Source organism: Capra hircus, chromosome 7, assembly GCF_001704415.2.
Source record: "Capra hircus breed San Clemente chromosome 7, ASM170441v1, whole genome shotgun sequence".
Lineage (NCBI taxonomy): Eukaryota > Metazoa > Chordata > Mammalia > Artiodactyla > Bovidae > Capra > Capra hircus.
The window spans coordinates 99,755,571-99,775,744 of record NC_030814.1 but is presented as its reverse complement, the minus strand read 5'-3'; the positions used below and the strand labels follow the sequence as shown (position 1 = coordinate 99,775,744).

The 20,174-nt window shown below is 38.9% G+C and overlaps 2 protein-coding genes and 1 pseudogene across 2 annotated transcripts; 1 reads left to right on the top strand and 2 right to left on the bottom strand.

The window, feature by feature from the left end:
* Positions 372–1,343, top strand: LOC102188842 (olfactory receptor-like protein OLF4). The gene has a single exon (XM_013976819.2). The coding sequence runs from the start codon at positions 372–374 to the stop codon at positions 1,341–1,343; it is 972 nt and encodes a 323-aa protein (XP_013832273.2).
* Positions 10,717–11,670, bottom strand: LOC102188579 (olfactory receptor-like protein OLF4). Its single transcript, XM_005701330.2, has one exon. The coding sequence runs from the start codon at positions 11,668–11,670 to the stop codon at positions 10,717–10,719; it is 954 nt and encodes a 317-aa protein (XP_005701387.2).
* LOC102188303 lies at positions 19,110–19,921 on the bottom strand (annotated as a pseudogene).

Below are 20,174 nucleotides of genomic sequence, written 5' to 3'. Positions count from 1 at the left end.
TCACCATCCTTGGATTGTGAGAGATTTGTCTTTAAATATGTCTAAAATATAGAGATATTATATCCCATATATGTGCATGTGTTTATTTCTTATAGGTGCTTAGAATATGCATGCTTTCAATATGTTTCTCAATAAAACTGTGAAACATGAACTGCTTGGAAATATGCTCAAATGGGACCAAAGCCTTGAGTTAGAGGTGAAATGAGGTATATCCTCAAGGAGAATTTATCTATATACAACATATTAACATCAATTTTTTGTCAGCAAAATGGAGATTACAGTATTTTAGCTATTTGAATAATGTCAGTTTGAGTGAAAATTATCATGTTATATATATATATATTTTTTTTCCCAATAGTCGCATCCATCATATGGAACCAGAGAACAAGACACAAATTTCAGAATTTCTCCTTCTGGGATTCTCAGAGGAAACAGAATTGCAGCCCATCATCTTTGGGCTTTTCCTCTCCATGTACCTGATCACCATGTTTGGAAACCTGCTCATCATCCTGGCTGTCAGCTCAGACCCCCACCTCCACACCCCCATGTATTTCTTCCTCTCCAACCTGTCCTTTGTAGACATCTGCTTAACTTCCACCACTATTCCAAAGATGCTGCAAAGCACTCAGACACAGAGGAAAGTCATTAGCTATGAAGGCTGCATCATCCAGGTGTATTTTTACTTACTCTTTGCAGGATTAGATGACTTCCTCCTGACTGTGATGGCCTATGACCGGTATGTGGCCATCTGTCACCCGCTGCACTACCTGGTCATCATGAAGCCCTGGGTCTGTGGACTGCTCCTTCTGGTGTCCTGGATCATGAGTGCCCTGTTTTCCTTGTTACACAGCTTAACACTGTTGCAACTGTCATTCTGCTCAGACTTGGAAATCCACCACTTTTTTTGTGAAATCAAATGGCTGATCCAACTTGCCTGTTCTGACCCCTTTCTCAACAACATAATGGTGTATTTTGGATCTGTAATTCAGGGGAGTATTCCCCTGACTGGTATCCTTTACTCTTACTCTAAAATCTTGTCCTCTATCTGCAGAATCTCATCAGCTAAGGGGCAGTATAAAGCATTTTCCACCTGTGCATCTCACCTCTCTGTTGTCTCCTTATTTTATTGTTCAGCCTTAGGAGTGTACCTTAGCTCTGCTGCTACCCACAGCTCATACACAAGTACAGTTGCCTCGGTGATGTACACTGTGGTCACGCCCATGCTGAACCCCTTCATCTACAGTCTGAGAAATAAAGACATAAAGAGGGCTCTAAAAAGATTCTTTGATATGGAAACATTTATAAAACAGCCATTTGTCTTTGGGCTGAAGGACATGGGCTGAAGAACTGCCAATGATAGCAGGGCTCATAGCCTCATAGGCACATATGTGAGTCTTTGATTAAATTGTGATAATAGCAAAAGCTTCTTCAATTTATTGACTGATATTTCCATTTCTTTTTTTTTTAATTTTTATTTTTACTTTATTTTACTTTACAATACTGTATTGGTTTTGCCATACATTGACATGAATTGACCACGGGGGTACATGTGTTCCCAAACATGAACCCCCCTCAACTTCTCTACACAGTTTTAAAAACATCCTTGATTAACTTTGATGTTCTCTGTTATCTAAGTTTTTTCTTTTGTCATTTTTCTACTCTCTCAAATTGATTCAAAACCTCATGTGAAACATATATGTAAATTCCCATTTATCTCATGAGACTTCAGACATTTTTTAAGAATAAATTTTTCTGAAATGATACACTTTATACTAACCTTTCTTTTTACTAAAGGAATCATCATGAATTTTGCTACTTCTATGGAAAAAAACTAACTTGGAAAACAAACCAATTACATAATTTCATAGAAGAGTAAAATATGAAACTACAGTCTATCAAATTTTAGTTCTTCATACCTTGGAAAGTCACTGCCGTAACTGCTCTTCTTAAAAATGCAGATGTTAGCAGATAGTGTATTTCATAAATGGTCATCTGACTTTACTCCCTAACAGTGTACTATTCTCTGTTTATTAATAGCTCAGCGTCCACATTGCCTACAGGAGTTACTGGTAAAAGTGAGCATCAAATGCATGTCTCTAACTGACATCTATGTGAAACAAAGATTTCAATAAAGAGTTTGACATAATAAGACCTAGAGTCAGAGAAGACCTTAAGTATGAGTTAGCAAAAATTTGTGTCAAGTTATATCTTTGCAAGACATTTTTTCATGGTGTTCATTTACTTATTGATGTGTACAATTTAGTGTCTGTTTGTAAAGGGGTTTATCATTGAGGTGAAGGATTTTTTTTTGGCGTAATTATATCGTTCTGCTTGAATACTTTCATTTTTGCCTACAAATAAATGACTCCTTCCATTGCTCTACATGAAATATTTCCCCCATTCCATTTCTGTGATAACCAGTAAAAGAGTTGTGAATGAATAATTTAAAATCATATTTATATGATGTACATGATATATATAATATTATATAAATGATATGTGTATATATATATATCCAAATTATGGCTCTCTAGATTTAAATTTCCATCTAGTCCTGTGACAAAGGTACAAGTTTTTCACAAACAAGCATATCCTTTTAACCTTTCTTGCTTACCTACAAAGAAACCTAAATGGAATCCCTTTTTAATAAAATTGTATGACAAAAACTCGAATTATAGAGTAATCACGAATGCTATTCATATATCACAACAATTGCCTTTCCTTCAGTTCTATTCACCTGGACTCTCGTATTAGCTGTTGCAATATAGCACGTCATCCTAAAACCAATGATTTAGTGTATGATTTTCTATGACAGGGAGTTGATCTGAGTTATGATTGTTTCCTCATGGGTCTATTGTCAGCTGTCAGGCTCTATTTTGTGTTTTGAAGGCTCCTCCACGATGGTGTGTGCAGTTGTAGTGGTCTTCTGTCTTGAACAACTTTATGTCAATTTCTTCCTTTTATGTAAGTAGGTTAGTCTTTAGTTTATCGTGGATGGTGATTAGATGAGAGTTGTACCATAAAAAAGGCTGAGCACCAAAGAACTGATGGTATCCACTCTGGTGCTGGAGAAGTCTCTTGAGAGTCCCTTGGTCTGAAAGGAGATCAAACCAGTCACTCCTACAGGAAATCAACGTCGAATATTCAGTGGAAGGACTGATACTGAGGCTGAAGCAACAAAATTTTGGCCACCTGATGTGAAGAGTCAACTCATTGGAAAAGACCCTGATGCTGGGAAAGATTAAAGATAAAGGAGAATGAGGTGGCAGAGGATGAGATGGTTGCTTTTCATCATTGACTCAATGAACATGAATTTGAGCAAGATCTGGGAGACGGCAAAGGACAGGGAAGCTTGGAGTGCTGCAGTCCATGGGGTTACAAAGAGTTGGACATGACTTAGTGACTGAACAACAGTCTTTAGTTTATAAGAAAAACAAACAAAACTGAATTTCTCAAATGTTAATTGCTGTATTTAAATTTCACTGTTCCTAAATCTATATATGTCACTTTGCTTTCTTCCCAGTTAGAGGAGTTGTCTCTCACCAACTTTTGTATGATTAACATACTACCCTTAACAATGCACAGCCAGAAAATTTTAAATCTTAACTCCATGAATGGTCTTTCCACAGAATTCACCAGGCAAGAATACAGGAGTTTGTTGTCATTCCCTTCTCCAAGGGATTATCCCAACCTAGGAAATGAACCCAGGTATCCTGCATTGCAGGTAGATTCTTTACCATCTGAGATATAATATGTTAATAGGAACAGCATGTGATTGGACAAATATCTATGTTAGACTCCTATTGCTTCTTTAACAAATTACAACACTAGTAGATTAAAAGAAGTACCTATCATAAAGTTCTATGAGACAAAAATCTTGAAGTCTCATTGAGCAAAAATGAAGATGTCTGCAGCACTCTGATCCTTCTGGATGCTCCAGAGGAGAATGCACTCAATATCTTGTTAATATTTTGCTTCTAATGGTCACCAGCATCGCTTAACTCATGGTTCCTCTTTTGTCCTCAAATCCAGATGCCTACAATTTTAAATGTCTGACTCCAATTCTTCTTCTTTTCTCATCACATTTAGAAAATCTATTGTGATTATACTAGTCCAATCTGCATATCTGTGCTAATAGTCCTACATCAAGGACTAAACTGTATTTCATCAGCTATTGTAATTATGCCAGCTATGTAAGGTAGAGTATTCCAAAGTTCTTAGTATGTGGACATCTTTTGGAAGATCTTATTCTGCCTACTGCAAAGTCTTCTTCTAATAGAAATTGTTTTATGTCACAAGAATATTTTTATAAAAATCAACAAAAACTTTATCGCTACCTATAAAAATGAATACTGTTCTTTCATTAAATTAGGTAAGGATTATAAAGTCTTCCTTTTTGAAAAGCTTATTTTGCTTGTAAAACAAAAAGAGATTGCAATAAAGGAAATTTAAAACAACAACAAAAAAATGAGTGAAAATCTTATCTTTCAAAATTACATACATGGAAGGGACTTCCCTGGTGGTCCAGTGATTGAGGATCTGTGCTTCCAATGCAAGGGACTCTGGGTTCTATCCCTGGTTAGGGAACTAAGGTCTCACATGCCAAGTGGCCAGAAAATAAAAGAAAACAAACAAACAAAAGACACCCCCTGAATTATTTTCAAAATTACATACAAGGAAGATTTTGCTGAATACCTAAGTCTATATATAACTGAATCTAACATAGGACCACTTATTCGCTACCCAAACTGTGATCCACAGATGAGGACCTGAAGCATCAGCACTTAGCATCTTGTTAGAAATGAAGGGTCTGTGGGCCCCTGATCAGACCTGCTGAAAAATAATTTGAAATTAAACTACAATCCTTGGCAGTTTTTAGGAATAGTGAATTTAGAGAAATGCTTCCCTGGAATAAACTTTCTCACCTTCACAGAGTTGATCTTTCTATTAAGTCCAGTTGCCCAGTCATGTCTGACACTTAGTGACCCCATGGACTGCAGCATGCATGGCTTCCCTGTCCATCACCAACTCCTAGAGGAAAACATAAACAGAACACTTGATGACATAAATCAATTCCACTCCTAGACATATACCTTGAGGAAACAAAAATTGAAAAAGACACATGTGTCCCATTGTTCATTGCAGCACTATTTACAATAGCTAGAGCATAAAAGCAATCTAGATGTCTGTCAACAGATGAATGGATGAAGTAGTGTGGTACATATACATAATGGATATTACTCAGCCATAAAAAAAGAATGCATTTGAGTCAATTCTGATGAGGTTGATGAACCTAGAATTTTATGGGCTCAAGCAAATAAAAATCCTAAGTCTAGCACAGATACAAAGCTGGAGAAAGAGACATCTCCTCCTAATGAAAAGTGCTTCAGTGTCACATTTCTTTTTTTTTTTTAATTTAAATGTATTTGTTTTAATTGGAGGCTAATTACTTCACAATATTGTACTGGTTTTGCCATACATCAACATGAATCTGCCACGGGTGTACACGTGTTCCCAATCCTGAACCCACCTCCCACCTCCCTTCCCATACCATCCCTCTGGGTCATCCCAGTGCACCACCCCCAAGCATCCTGTATCCTGCATCGAACCTAGATTGGCGACACATTTTAAAAGACATGGCTACAGAGAAAGCTTCACTTAGGGCCATCTCAATTCAGTAGTGATTTATTTTTTCTTCCAATTTTAGTAGATGAATGATCTTAGAAAACACCAATGTATATGTGTCTGTATTTTTTTCATTTATTTTTAATGATATTCATTGAGATAATGTCATGTAAGTTTCATGTGTACAAACAATTCTTTTTTTACTTCTGTGTACAGGACAGAGCTGCTGCTGCTGCTGCTAAGTCGCTTCAGTAGTGTCCAACTCTGTGCGACCCCATAGACGGCAGCCCAGCCCACCAGGCTCCTCCGTCCCTGGGATTCTCCAGGCAAGAACACTGGAGTGGGTTGCCATTTCCTTCTCCAATGCATGAAAGTGAAAAGTGAAAGTGAAGTTGCTCAGTCTTGTCCGACTTAGCAACCCCATGGACTGCAGCCTATGAGGCTCCTCCATCCACGGGATTTTCCAGGCAAGAGTACTGGAGTGGGGTGCCATTGCCTTCTCCACAGGACAGTTTCCATTCATCATAATAATGTCGATCCCCTTTAAGCATTTCACCCTCCACTCAGTCCCCTTTCCTTCATGTAGAGAACTCTATTCTCTGTACCTATAGGTTAGATCTTGTTTGCTTTGGAGTGCTTATTTACTAGCTTTGTTTGTTTGTTCTATTTCACATATGAGTGAAATCAAAGGATATTTGTCTTCCTCTCTCTGATTTATTTTACTTAGTAAAACGCCCTTAAATTTCATCCATGTTGTTGCAAATGAAAGCTTTCATCTTTTTCATTCTGAGTAGTATTCCATTGTGTGTGTATGTATGTGTGTGTGTGTGCGTGTATGTATGTATGTATGTATACATATATACTTGTATACAGATGTATAACATCTTTTTTTATACATTCATCCACTGATAGAAAGTGAAAGTCACTCAGTTATGTCTGAGTCTTTGCCACCCCATGGACTATACAGTCCATGGAATTCTCCAGGCCAGAATACTGGCATGGGTAACCTTTCCAACCCAGGGTCTCCTGTATTGCAGGCAGATTATTTACCAGCTGAGCCACAAGGGAAGCCCATACTTTGATGGGCCTAGATATTTTCCTTATATCTTGACTATTTTAAATCCTACTGTGATCAACTTAAGGGTGCATATATCTTTAAAAATTAGTGCTTTCATGTTTGGGAATAAATACTCAGGAGTGGAATTGCTGAGTCATATGATAGTTCCTAATTATTTGGGGAATCTTTATTTTGTTTTCCATTGTAGCTGTACCAATTTAAATTCACACCAATGAGGCACACATATATGGACAATTAGCTTATAATAAGCAAATAGTATATGACAATATTATTCCTGACCCAGTTTGATCTTAGGGTCAGGAAGATCCCATGCAGAAGGGATAGGCTACCTACTCCAGTGTTCTTGAAAAAAAAAAAAAATCTATTAAGATTCTCTGCTCGTTTTAAAATCTAGTTCTTTTGTTGCTGTTGTTATGTGAGTTATTTGTATATTTTAACATCAACTGCTTATCAGATATACCCCTTGTAAATATCTTCTTCCATTTGGTAGTCTTTTTCATTTTGTTAATGATTTCCTTTTCTATACAATGTTTTCTTAGTATGATACAGTAATATTATTTACTCTTGGTTTTGTTTCCCTTGCCTGAGGAGATAAATATCTAGAAAAGACATTACTAAAACAAACATCACAAAGCTTCCTGGCTTTGTCCTCTTTTAGGTGTCTTATGGATTCAGTCCCAGAGCTTACTGGCTGTGTTTCCTCTCGGTGTTTTATAAATTCAACCCCAAGGAAGGTAGAAGCAGCAGGAGAGGCGGCACCAACTCTGGCATACCAGCGTCGGGTGCCTGCAGCATAGGGAGGAGCAGAGGTGGCAGTGGGGCATGGGACCCCAACGCCCCGCCCCCAGCTACCTAGGTGTCCATGACCCTGTGTCCCCTGATCCCACCTCCATATCTGCAGTGTTACAGCTGGCAAACTTTATCACACTGGACATGCTACAGCACCCCTACCACCCCAGCTCCACCAGCTACCATCATCCTGCCCCATATGGCAGCAGAAGCTGTGACTCAGGAGATCTCAGAGAAGCTACACAGAAAAATCATCACAAGCATATCAGAAAACTACCCACCCAGCGTCCCAAGCAGCATGCCAGAAGCACTGGCAACAGCAAGGTACCATACTCCAGAGGCATAAGAAGCAATAGCTAGGGCACAAGGTAACTCCTCTGACAGAGGCCATGGAGGGTCTAAAGTGCAGATTCATAACTATATGCAGCTCAGATAGAACTGGAAAAAAAAAAAAGCTATACCATGTAGCCACCTACTGAACAAAGATAGAAAAACATGAAAGTTCTAACCTGAATCCTTCAGCCTGCTGAGCCCCCAATAGCCAGGACGTGGAAGCAACCTAGATGTCTATCAACAGATGAATGGATAAGAAAGCTGTGGTACATATACACAATGGAGTATTGCTCAGCCATTAAAAAGAATACATTTGAATCAGTTCTAATGAGGTGGATGAAACTGGAGCCTATTATACAGAGTGAAGTAAGCCAGAAAGAAAACTACCAATACAGTATACTAATGCATATATATGGAATTTAGAAAGATGGTAACGATAACCCTGTATGCGAGACAGCAAAAGAGACACAGATGTAGAGAACAGTCTTACAGGCTCTGTGGGAGAGGGAGAGGGTGAGATGATTTGGGAGAATGCCATTAAAACATGTATAATATCATATATGAAATGAATCGCCAGTCCAAGTTTGATGCATGATACTGGATGCTTGGGGCTGGTGCACTGAGATTACCTGAAGGGATGGTACGGGGAGGGAGGAAGAAGGGGGGTTCAGGATGGGGAACACGTGTATACCTGTGGTGGATTCATGTTGATGTATGGCAAAACCGATACAATATTGTAAAGTAATTAACCTCCAATTAAAATAAATATTTATATTAGAAAAACTCAAAGTAACATTAAGGGTATTTAAACATGTTTTTTTAATATCACACATGTCAATTATATTCAACAGTTCAAACAGATTATCATATACATGTCTTCAGGTAAAGTTTCCAAGAGAACATAAGTTTAAATGAATCATTCAATATAATAGATATGTGTGATATAAAAAAAGAATGTTTAAATACACTTAATGTTACTTTGCAAAAGATTCCATTTTCATGTTGTCCATCTATTTCTTGAACTTCCAGATGTTCAAGTTGGATTTAGAAAAGGCAGAGGAACCAGGGATCAAATTGCCAACATCCGCTGGTTCATTGAAAAAGCAAGAGAGTTCCAGAAAAGCATCTACTTCTGCTTTATAAACCATGCCAAAGCCTTTGTGTGGATCACAACAAACTGTGGAAAATTTTTCAAGAGACTGGAGTACCAGACGACCTGACCTGCATCTTGAGAATCTGTATGCCGGTCAAGAAGCAAAAGTTAGAACTGGACATGGAACAACAGGCTGGTCCAAATAGGGAAAGGAGTGCTTCAAGGCTGTATATTTAACTTATATGCAGAGTACATCATAAGAAATGCTGGGCTGGATGAAGCACAAGCTGGAATCAAGATTGTTTGGAGAAATATCAATAACCTCAGATATGCAGATGACACCACCCTTATGGCAGAAAGGGTAGAAGAACTAAAGAGCCTCTTGATGAAAGTGAAAGAGGAGAGTGAAAAAGTTGGCTTAAAACTCAACATTCAGAAAACTAAGATCATGACATCTGGTCCCATCAATTCATGGAAAATAGATTGGGAAACAGTGGAAATAGTGACAGCCTTTATTTTGGGGGCTTCAAAATCACTGCAGATGGTGACTGCAGCCATGAAATTAAAAGACACTTGCTCCTTGGAAAGAAAGTTATGACCAACCTAGACAGCATATTAAAAATCAGAGCCATTACTTTGCCAAAAGGTCCATCTATTCAAAGCTATGGTTTTTCCAGTAGTCATGTATGGATGTGAGAGTTGGACTATAAAGAAAGCTGAGGGCCAAAGAATTGATGTTTTTGAATTATGGTTTGGAGAGGGCTCTTGAGAGTCACTTGGACAGCGAGGAGATCCAACAAGTCCATCCTCAAGGAAATCAATCCTGAATATTCACTGGAAGGACTGATATTGAAGCTGAAACTTCAATACTTTGGCCACCTGATATAAGGAACTGACTCATTTGAAAAGACTCTGATGCTGGGAAAGATTGAAGGTGGGAAGAGAAGGGGACGACAGAGGATGAGATGGTTGGATGGCATCACCCCACTCAATGGACATGAGTTTGAGTAAACTCCGGGAGTTGGTGATAGACAGGGAAGCCTGGAGTGCTGCAGTCCATGGAGTCACAAAGAGTCAGACATGACTGAGCGACTGAACTGAACTGAACTTGATGCCTCAGGGGCTTCCCAGCTGATGCTAGTGGTAAAGAACCCCTGCCTGCCAATGCAGAAGACTTAAGATATGGTGTTTGATCCCTGGGTCAGGAAGATCCCCTGGAGGAGGAAATGGCAACTCATTCTAGTTATCTTGCCTGGAGAATCCCATGGACATAGGAGATCGGCAGGCTACAGTCAAAAAGTCACAAAGAGACATGACTGAGCAAAGCATGGACACACATGATAGGTATTGTGGAAACAAAACTGAATAAGGAATAGAATCCTAAAGAGGCAAATAAAATACAGTGACAACTAGCAAGATACAGTGTATGTCAAAGTCCAAAATATCAGCAAGAGCAGCTAAGGTGATGATACAAAGGAATGATGTATACAAACACGAAATCAATGGTCTGAAATTTTCCTTGTTATAAACACACAGATAGTCATGAATGTCTTCAGTAGTTTTCCCTGCATAGGAGCAGTACAACTCATGACTATTCTTTATTAAAATAACTTTTGGATAAGAGGGAGATCACTAAGCTTAATCAAATGAGTTACATAAATTGTATGAAAGAGGTGAGATCAAATAAATGGAAATTTCATGAAATAAAGGAAGGAGCAATGTCTGCTTCCACAATCTGATCTCAAAAATTGCAATTTCTGCCTGTGAGGTTTTAAATCTTTCAGTCATGGTCCCTTCTTCAGCTTAGAACAACTGGTGTTTTAATCATTGTCCTCCTAAAGAATGCTCTCAGGGCAGTCTTTATGTCCTTGTTCCTCAGACTGTAGATGAAGGGGTTCAGCATGGGTGTGACCACAGTGTACATCACTGAGGCTGTTGCACTTGAGTGTGAGCTTTGGGTAGCAGCAGAGCTAAGGTACACTCCTAAACATGTACAATAAAATAAGGAGACAACTGAGAGGTGAGATGCACAGGTGGAAAATGCTTTATACTTCCCCTGAGCTGATGAGATTTCACATATGGAGGACACTATCCTAGAGTAAGAGTAAAGGATGCCAGCTAAGGGAGCACCTCCCAGCAGGACAGTTGCAAAATACATCATCATGTCATTAAGAAAAGTGTCAGAACAGGCAAGTTGGACCAACTGTTTCAGTTCACAGAAATAGTGAGGGATTATCACCTCTCTGTCGAAGGACAAACTCAACACTATTAAAGTTTGCAAGAAGGAATGTAGGACATTGATGACCCAGGAAACAAGAACCAGCAGTCCACAGAGCCGGGCACTTATGATGACCGTGTAGTGCAGGGGGTGGCAGATGGCTACAAATCGGTCATAAGCCATTACCGTTAGGAGGAAGTCATCCAACCCTACAAACAGTGCGAAAAAATACACCTGGCTGATGCAACCTTCATAGGTGATAACTTTGTTCTGGGTCTGGATGTTCCACAGCATCTTTGGGATGGTCGTGGAGGTGAAGCAGATGTCTACAAAGGACAGGTTGGAGAGAAAGAAATACATTGGGGTGTGGAGGAGGGAGTCTGAGCTGACAGCCAGGATGATGAGCAGGTTTCCAAACACAGTGATCAGGTACATGGAGAGGAAAAGCCCAAATATGATGGGCTGCAGTTCTGTTTCCTCTGAGAATCCCAGAAGAAGAAAACCTGAAACATGTGTTAGGTTCCTTGGTACCATGTGGTGGAGGTGACCTAAAGGAAAGGGGAAAATATCATGTCTACTTTTCACAAAAGAAGACATTGCTCACATCATTGAAAAACTATTATTTATATTTTGCCAAATTGTATTTAAATATATTTGCTTAACTAATTGCTGCTTTGTTTATGGATTTGCTCCCCTTTAAGGAATTTTTGTGTCATCTGGACCTGACATCATTGTCCCACTTGCTGCTTCTTCCCCAGGATGTCATCTCTTCCACATAAGAAATACTTTCATTCATTTGGGGATTATGAACGGAGTGATGATCATGTTCCAGGTGATGTCTTGGCAATGAGTATAGAGTTCTAAAACACAAAATCTCTATGAAACCAGTCACAATGTAAACATAAGCAAGTCGTATATGTGTGCGGGTATGTGTGTGTGGGTATGTGTGTGTGCTCAGGGGCTTCTTTCCCACTCCCTGCACTGTAGCCCACCAGGCTTTTCTGTCCATGAAGTTTTCCGGGCAAGAACATTGGAGTAGATTGCCATGCCCTTCTTGGGGTTCTTCTCCGCCCAGAGATAGAACCCCAGTCTCCTGAGTCTCCTGCATTGCAGGCGAGTTCTTTACTGCTGAGCCACCAGAGAAGTCCATATATATGTGAATATATATTGAATGTGTATATATATATATATATCTTATAAGTTATATATAACTTTTGAATGGTAACTGTTGCTATGAAAAAACCTGAAAGGTTTTAGGGAAAGAGTAGAGAAGGCATGCTATTTTTTAGATTCAAGAATGAAAGAGTAGGATCCATCAACATATCAGGTGAACTGTATGCTTGGCAGGGAGAATAGCCACTGCAAATGCACTGAGGAAAGTGCTTGTTTAAAATGTTCAAGTTTAAGAGAAAAAAATGAAACCAATGTGGGGAGGGCATAGGCCAAGAGGGAGTGAGGAGAGATGGTGTCAGAGGATGCTGAGGAACAAGGTGACCTCCCTGGTGGTGCTGAAACTTCAAATCATGACTTTCATCCACCTCATGTAACTAGTACTTTTTAAAATTGCTGCAGAGATGTCCAATGTGTTTAAATGGATCCCTTTTGTTGACCTAACTGTGCTCAGCCACTTCAGTCATGTCCAACTCTTTGTGATCCCATGGACTGCAGCCCGCCAGGCTCCTCTGCCATGGGATTCTCCAGTCAAGAATACTGGAGTGGATTTCCATGCCCTCCTTCAGGGGATCTTCCCAGCTCAGGGATTGGACCCAAGTCTCCTGTATTGCAGGCAGATTCTTGGAGTCACCTTGGAATATATGAACTCAGTACCACTGCTGTGAGGACTTCTCATACTCCACCAGGCACCACACACACACAGGCACACACACACAGAAGCACACACACACAGGCACAAACACAGGCACACACACACACAGTAGACACTGGCCACCGAAGCTATATTACTTCTATGTTTTTCACCCCTCATCCCTAACTACCTTGATTAAGTTAGAGTTTGATACAGCTGCCATTAATAAGATCAGGTTATGTAAAGTGGTATCCAAAAATTCCAGTTTGTAAGTATTCCTCGTACCAATATACTTGGGATTCAGTTTTGGTACGGCCATTTTACACTTGTATTAAAGATCATTAAAAAGTAGTTGAATGTGAACCTATGGTTGCCAGGGGTAAAGATGAGGGGAAGGGACAGTTAAAGAGTTTGGGATGGACATGAACACAATGCTATATTTAAAGTGGATAACCAACAAGGTCCTGCTGTATAACACAGGGAACTCTGCTCAATGTTATGTCTCAGTCTGGATGGAAGGGGAGTTTGCGGGAGAATGGATACATGTATAAGTGTGGCTGAGTCCCTTTGCTGTTCACCTGAAACTATCACAACATTGTTAATTGGCTTTACTCCAATATAAAATAAAAAATTTGTTCAATGAATGTGCATCTCTCTCTCTCTCTCTCTCTCTCTCTCTCTCTCTCTCTCTATATATATATATATATATATATATATATATATATTTGGTCTTGTCTCAAAACTTGAATTTTAAGGCATATGTATACATCAGGAGACAGAGAGGGATTGGGGAGTGGGTAGAAAAAGAGAGAAATAGACTCAAGATGGAATAAAGACCTAATAAACTCAAATGTCTCCTGAGAGACTGTGGTAAAGAGGTTTCTTTGGTTCTGGTGACATTTCATGTGCTGGATTTTTTTTTTCCCCTGGATGTCCAGGAAAAATAATAACAAATCAAAAACATATTTATTCATATAATAAAATAGTGATATCTTTATGATTCAAAACCTTTGCAGGTTGGATAGCTCAACAGAAAGTGAGCAAAAGGACTGAGCCAACATTTCACAAATGGATATATAGAAAGCATAATGAAATATGGATTGAATGTTGACCTTCTTTAATATCAGGCAGCAATACTTATTTTTCTGGGGTTGCTTAATGCCTATATGACTGATTGGTTTCATAGGTCTGACAGCAGGCAAGGCAAGATTCTCCCTTTTCATTTGCGGCATCATCTGTCTGTCATGCTTGTGTTTTGATCGCTTTTCCCATGAGTCCTATGGGCACACTCTAGTCCTAGTTCTGCTGTTCATCCAACTAATGATCTGTTCGGTCCACCCACATAAAGCCTACCCACAGCGTAACAATTCTGCTCTTATCACTCAGTGACGTCCTTCGTATTAGTCATCTGAGGACACTGAATTACACACACATTTCTTTCATTGTACTCTGTCTTTCTAATCATAATGCAAGGTCCAAAACAGGAAGGAAAATCACCTGCTTTGCTCACCCTTGCATTTTAATGAAGTGTGTGAATAAATGTGCACTGGTACCAAAAGTAATTTAGAAAACTGAAAAGGTAGGAAGTAAAAATATGACAAAGAGAATGAAGCCAGGTTAAATGGTATGATTCTGAACTAAGTGTAATAAAAGTAAATGAAGTATTGACAATTAATTGAACAGTACATATAACAGTACATATGACTTTGATATGAATTAATGACATTGACAGTGACCTAGAGATAAAAATAATATGATATATTATATTCATAGAATGTTTTGGTATGTAATCTCCCTTCCACTCACCTGCCAATCTAACTAAAATATTCTTAATTTTTTTTGTCAAGAATATGCCCCAAAGTCAATTGAAAAACAATCATTTGTTTAAAAAAAGTATTTGAAAGTCTATTTACTATAGAAAAAGTGACATGCAATATATGGGTATATAATAATAACAGAAATCAAAACTGTGACCACATACTCAAAGTTTTGCTCTAATCCAGTATATGACTTGAGAAAGCAACACAGAATCTCTTTCATATCATTCTCCTGTGGAAAATATATTTGTCAGGTGCTTCTGAACTAGGAGTCCTCTCTGACTTGTCTGGCAGAAAATGTAAAGTGTTACAACATTTTAAGGGAAAAAATGAAGATAGCAATAAATATTCAAAATACAGGTGTTCTTTAATTCAGAGTTCCCCAGAGTTGGCACAATTGACATTCTGGACCAGATTGTTATTTGAGGTGAGGGTCTGTCCTGTGCATTGTGGAATGTTTACAGCATCCCTGACATTTATCGAGCCCTCAATATGTCACAGTCATAACAGACTCTGGACATTGTTAGATGTACCCTGGGGGACAAAGTCATCCACAGTTAGAGCCAGAATTTGAACTTCACTTTTTTATATTTTTTTAGTATTGATATACTAGAAATGCAGAAAACATAATATAAATGATTGCTAGATTTGACCACACAAAATTTATATAGACTCACAATTCCTCTCAGATACATCTGTACCTAATAAAATAACTAAATGGCAAATAACCAGTTGGTGAGAAAAAAAAAAATCCCACCGTAAAAGTTGTAAAAGAATGCCTTCAATTCATTCTACATCACTCCAAAGCTAATACCCAATATCTTTAGGAATTCCCAGGTGGCACTAGTAGTAAAGAACCTCCCTGCCAATGCAGGAAATGTGAGGGATGCAGATTCGATCCCTGGGTCAGGAAGATCCCTTGGAGGAGGAAACGGCAACCCACTCCAATATTCTTGCCTGGAAAATCCCATGGACTAAGGAGCCTGGTGGTCTGCAATCCATAGGACTATAAAGAGTTGAACAAAACTGAACCAACTTAGAAAGCACACATGCACAATATCTTTCACCCCAATTAGTTAATAAAATATTGGGCATAAGTTCTACTTTTACTAGAAACACTTTATGCCTCTCATCCCTCTTCTCTTTGGGCTTCCATTCCATTCCACTGAACATTGTTATTGAATTCAATGTCCACTTTTCTTTCTAGCATCATAAAATATAGCGATATTTCAATCAACCAAGCAAACAGCCATAGTGGTCTCTGCTCTGAGTTAAGACGAGTTGTTTCTAATGTAAATTCTTTGGATTTCATTTTATCTTAACATTTTTAGCAGTATCTTTTGAGGTCTCAGACTCACCTGCATGGGACTATGAACAGAGGGCTCCTTATGGAAGTCTGAATCCCTTCTGGGTGGATGATGATGGAGACTGAAGCTCTGTCTTCAGATGAAACAGCAGGAAGGAGGGGTCAAGCACTGGTTCTTTACTCAGACTTAGGACTCCAAATGCAACAGTTAGTCTACTCCATGCCCAGGCTGTACAAGCTCAGGGATGCCGCAAAGGAGGCATTTACAACTCTCTACATGTCTCATTAGGTACATTTCCCTCTTGATAAATGACCTACAGGCACATGAATTCCTTGTGGGACTTGGTCTGGACAAAAACTTGTTTTGTTGTTGTTGTTGTTGTTTTTCCTAGTCATTCTCTGTTCCCAGGAGACCAAATTATAATCCAGGCAAATTCAGTTTTTATTAATCCTTCTCCATTATCTCTAATCCTGCCAGAGTCCAAACTCCCAGCATCTTATCCCAACCCCAACTTCGAGTTTTCTCCAACAAGTGAGACTGAGGCAACTGTCTTGAATCCTTCTCTTTGCTGGTCAGTACATTGACATTTTGTAAGGACACAGTCCATAATATTCTTATCAAAATTTTATTCACTTCTTTATATGAGGGACTGCTTTGTTTCTCTAATGCAAAACATTGGGCAGTGCCCTCTTTGGTTTCTCACGTGTGTGTGTGTGTGTGTGTGTGTGTGTGTGTGTGTGTGCTCAGTCGCTCAGTGTGTGTGTTCTTTGAGAACCCACGAACTGTAGCTCACTGGGCTTCTCTGACCATGGAATTTTCCAGGCAAGAATATTGGAGAGGGTTGCCATTCCCTACTCTAGGTGATCTTCCCAACCCAGGGATCAAATTCATGTCTCTTGTGTCTGCTGCATTAACAGGCAGATTCTTCACCATTGCACCACCTGGGAAGCTCAGTTTAAACCATTAAGAATTCCATACTTATATCTGAAGTAAATAGTTATCATTTATCCCCTCACTATAAAATATTTTAACCCATCTTAGCACATTCTATGGATTGTCTGTTTAAATTTAGAGAAACTTATTCTGTAAAGTATCAATAGTATAGCATATCTTCCAGTCCTCATTTTAGAAATGAGACTCAGAGACATTTAATATTCTGCTTAAATTTTTTTTTAATTTTCTTTCTTTCTTTTTTTTTTTTACTTTACAATATTGTATTGGTTTTGCCATACATCAACATGAATCCGTCACATGTACACATGTTCCCAATCCTGAACCCCCCTCCCACCTCCCTTCCCATACCATCCTTCTGAGTCATCCCAGTGCACCAGCCCCAAGCATCCTGTATGCTGCATTGAACCTAGACTGGCGATTCATTTCTTATATGATATTATACATGTTTCAATGCCATTCTCACAAATTTTGAATGGTTTAACTTACATCAAGTCGGACATGACTGAGTGACTGAACTGAACTGAACTGAACTGAAAGAAAAATAAAGGTAAATGATAAAATAAATTAGCAATTATTATCCTTATGATGAGAAGATTAACTTGAATTATGCTCATTGGTATGAGTAATGGCAATGGTTTTCTATATGTGGAAAAGAGAGGGAAAGGTGGTGTCAGAGATAGATTTGAAGATGCTATGATGCTGGCTTTGAAAATGGAAGGACCATAAGACAAGGCATGAATGTGCCCCTAGACAGTGATCCAGGAAGATAATGCCTTCTTCCCCGGCATGTCCAGATGAGTCTCAGCTCTCCCAGATATCTTCTGTCAATCCAATGCAAGGAATATCCACATGTGATCTCTAGAGCTTTAATTTTTAAAACCATTAGTGTAGTAATGTGTTACTGAAAGACTGCTCAATTCAGTTCCTTAGTTTCCCCTGGACAAAGGTATTTTATAGTGGAACCCCACTTCAACCCCATTGAAGAAGAGAATTGGAAGCAGTTTGAAATATTTGTCTTATTTACTGGTTCATTGATGGGCTTCACGTGGCACAGCAGTAAAGAATCCACCTGCCAATGCAGAAGACACAGGAGACTTGGGTTCAATCTCTGGGTTGGAAAGATCCCCTAGAAGAGAAAATGGCAACCCATTCCAGTACTCTTGCCTGAGAATTCCAAGGACAGAGAAGCATGGCAGGCTACAGTATTTGAGGTCACAAAGAGTAGGACATGACTAAGCCTGTGTGCACACACTGGTTACATAATAGGAAAAGTAATTCACATCAAAGATAAGGTCTTATATTCTATTTCAAATGTTATTATCTAGATTTCTACATTACTTAAATTCCATTTTAATAAAGATATTCATTATTTTCATTTTATTACTCTCCATTTTCTCTAAAGGTTATTCTCAATGTAATAAATGGTAATACATATGGGTCTGTGTGTATGTACATGTTTGTACATGAGTGTGCTTTTTAAAATAAAATATATACAGATAATGCACACATATACATACACCCCTTACCGTTCAATGTATTCTTTGGACTATACAAGTATTTTTACAGTTTTCATTTCTTTTCTCATAGCATCCCTTTTCTGCATGGCCTTCAGAAGTAAAGAAACAGAATGTTTGGGCATTCCCTTTATAGTAATTACATAACAAGGCAGAAAAACTTGTAGTATACTTCCTCAGGTTGGCTTTCCCTGTGGTAAAAAGTCTGTCTGACAATGGAGGTTTGATCCCTGTGTTGGGAAGATCCCCTGGAGAAGGAAATAGCAACTGACTCCAGTGTTCTTGCTGGGAGAATCCCATGAACAGAGGAGCATGGTGGGCTACAGTCCCGGGAGCCTCAGAGTCAGACACGACTGTGTGATCAACACACAAAGGGAAATTAGAAAGGGAAAAACAAAACAAAACAAAACAAAACTTGGCACTCATAGATATAACAAAACTTAGGAGTGAGTTATCTAAATTACATAAAGAGGTCAAAATCAAAATATAAATTCCAAGAAAAATAGAAGAGGTACGTTCTATCTTCACAGTCTGACAAAACATTGGCAACATTTGGCTAAGAATTTGAGCTCTGCTATCACAGGTACTCCTTAAGCCCTAGGACAACTGGACCCTTTATACTTACCTTTCCAAAGAACATGTTTAGGTTTCTATTTCTCAGACTGTAGATGAAGAGGTTCAGCATAAGTGTGACCACAATGTACATCACTGAGGCTGTTGCACTTGAGTTTGAGCTGTGAGTAGCAGCAGAGCTAAGATATATCTTAAGCCTGTACAATAAAATAAGACAACTGAAAGATGAGATCCACAGGTAAAAAATGCTTTATTCTTCCCCTGAGCTGATGAGATTCTGTGTACGAAGGAAACTTCCTTAGAGTAAGAGTAAATGATACACATGAAGGAACCATCAGCCAGAAACAGAGCTACAGATTACATCACCACGTTATTGATAAAGGTGGCAGAACTGGCAAGTTGGATCATCTGACTGAGTTCACAGAAAAAGTGTGAGATTTCTAAGACGTTACAGAAGGTCAGTCACAATACCATTAAGTTTTCTAACAAGGAATGCAGGACACTGATGACTCAGGACACCAGCACCAGCAGTCTATAGAGCCGGGCGGTCATGATGACTTGTAGTGCAGGGGGTGACAGGTGGCCGCATATTGATTAAAAGCCATCAGTGTTGGGAGAAAGGTATCCAGTCCAGCAAAAAGTAACTTTGCTCCATGTCTGGATGCTCCACAGCATCTTTGGCATGGTGGTGGAGGTGAAACAGATGTCTACAAAGGACAGTTTGGAGAGGAAGAAGCACACGGGGATGTGGAGGTGGGGGTCTGACTGGACAACAATGATAATGAGTACGTTTCCAAACACACTGATCAGGTGCATGGAGAGAAAAACAATAAGTAAGAGGGTCTGCAGTTCTGATTCCTCTGAAAATCCCATAAAAAGAAATTAAGAAACTGCTGTTAGGTTCCTTGGTGCCATGTGGTGGTGGTGACTATGAGAAAAAGGGAAAATAACATGACTAATTTTCATATAAATTGGCATTACTGCATTGTTGAAATGCTACCATTTATATTTTACCATAAAGAAATTAATTTCAGTATTTTGTTCATGGGTTTCATGCACTGTAGGGAGC

What these genes read in the sequence shown, in the direction of transcription:
- LOC102188842 (XM_013976819.2), top strand. Translation starts at nt 372, where the DNA reads ATGGAACCAGAGAACAAGACACAAATTTCAGAATTTCTCCTTCTGGGA.
- LOC102188579 (XM_005701330.2), bottom strand. Translation starts at nt 11,670, where the DNA reads ATGGTACCAAGGAACCTAACACATGTTTCAGGTTTTCTTCTTCTGGGA.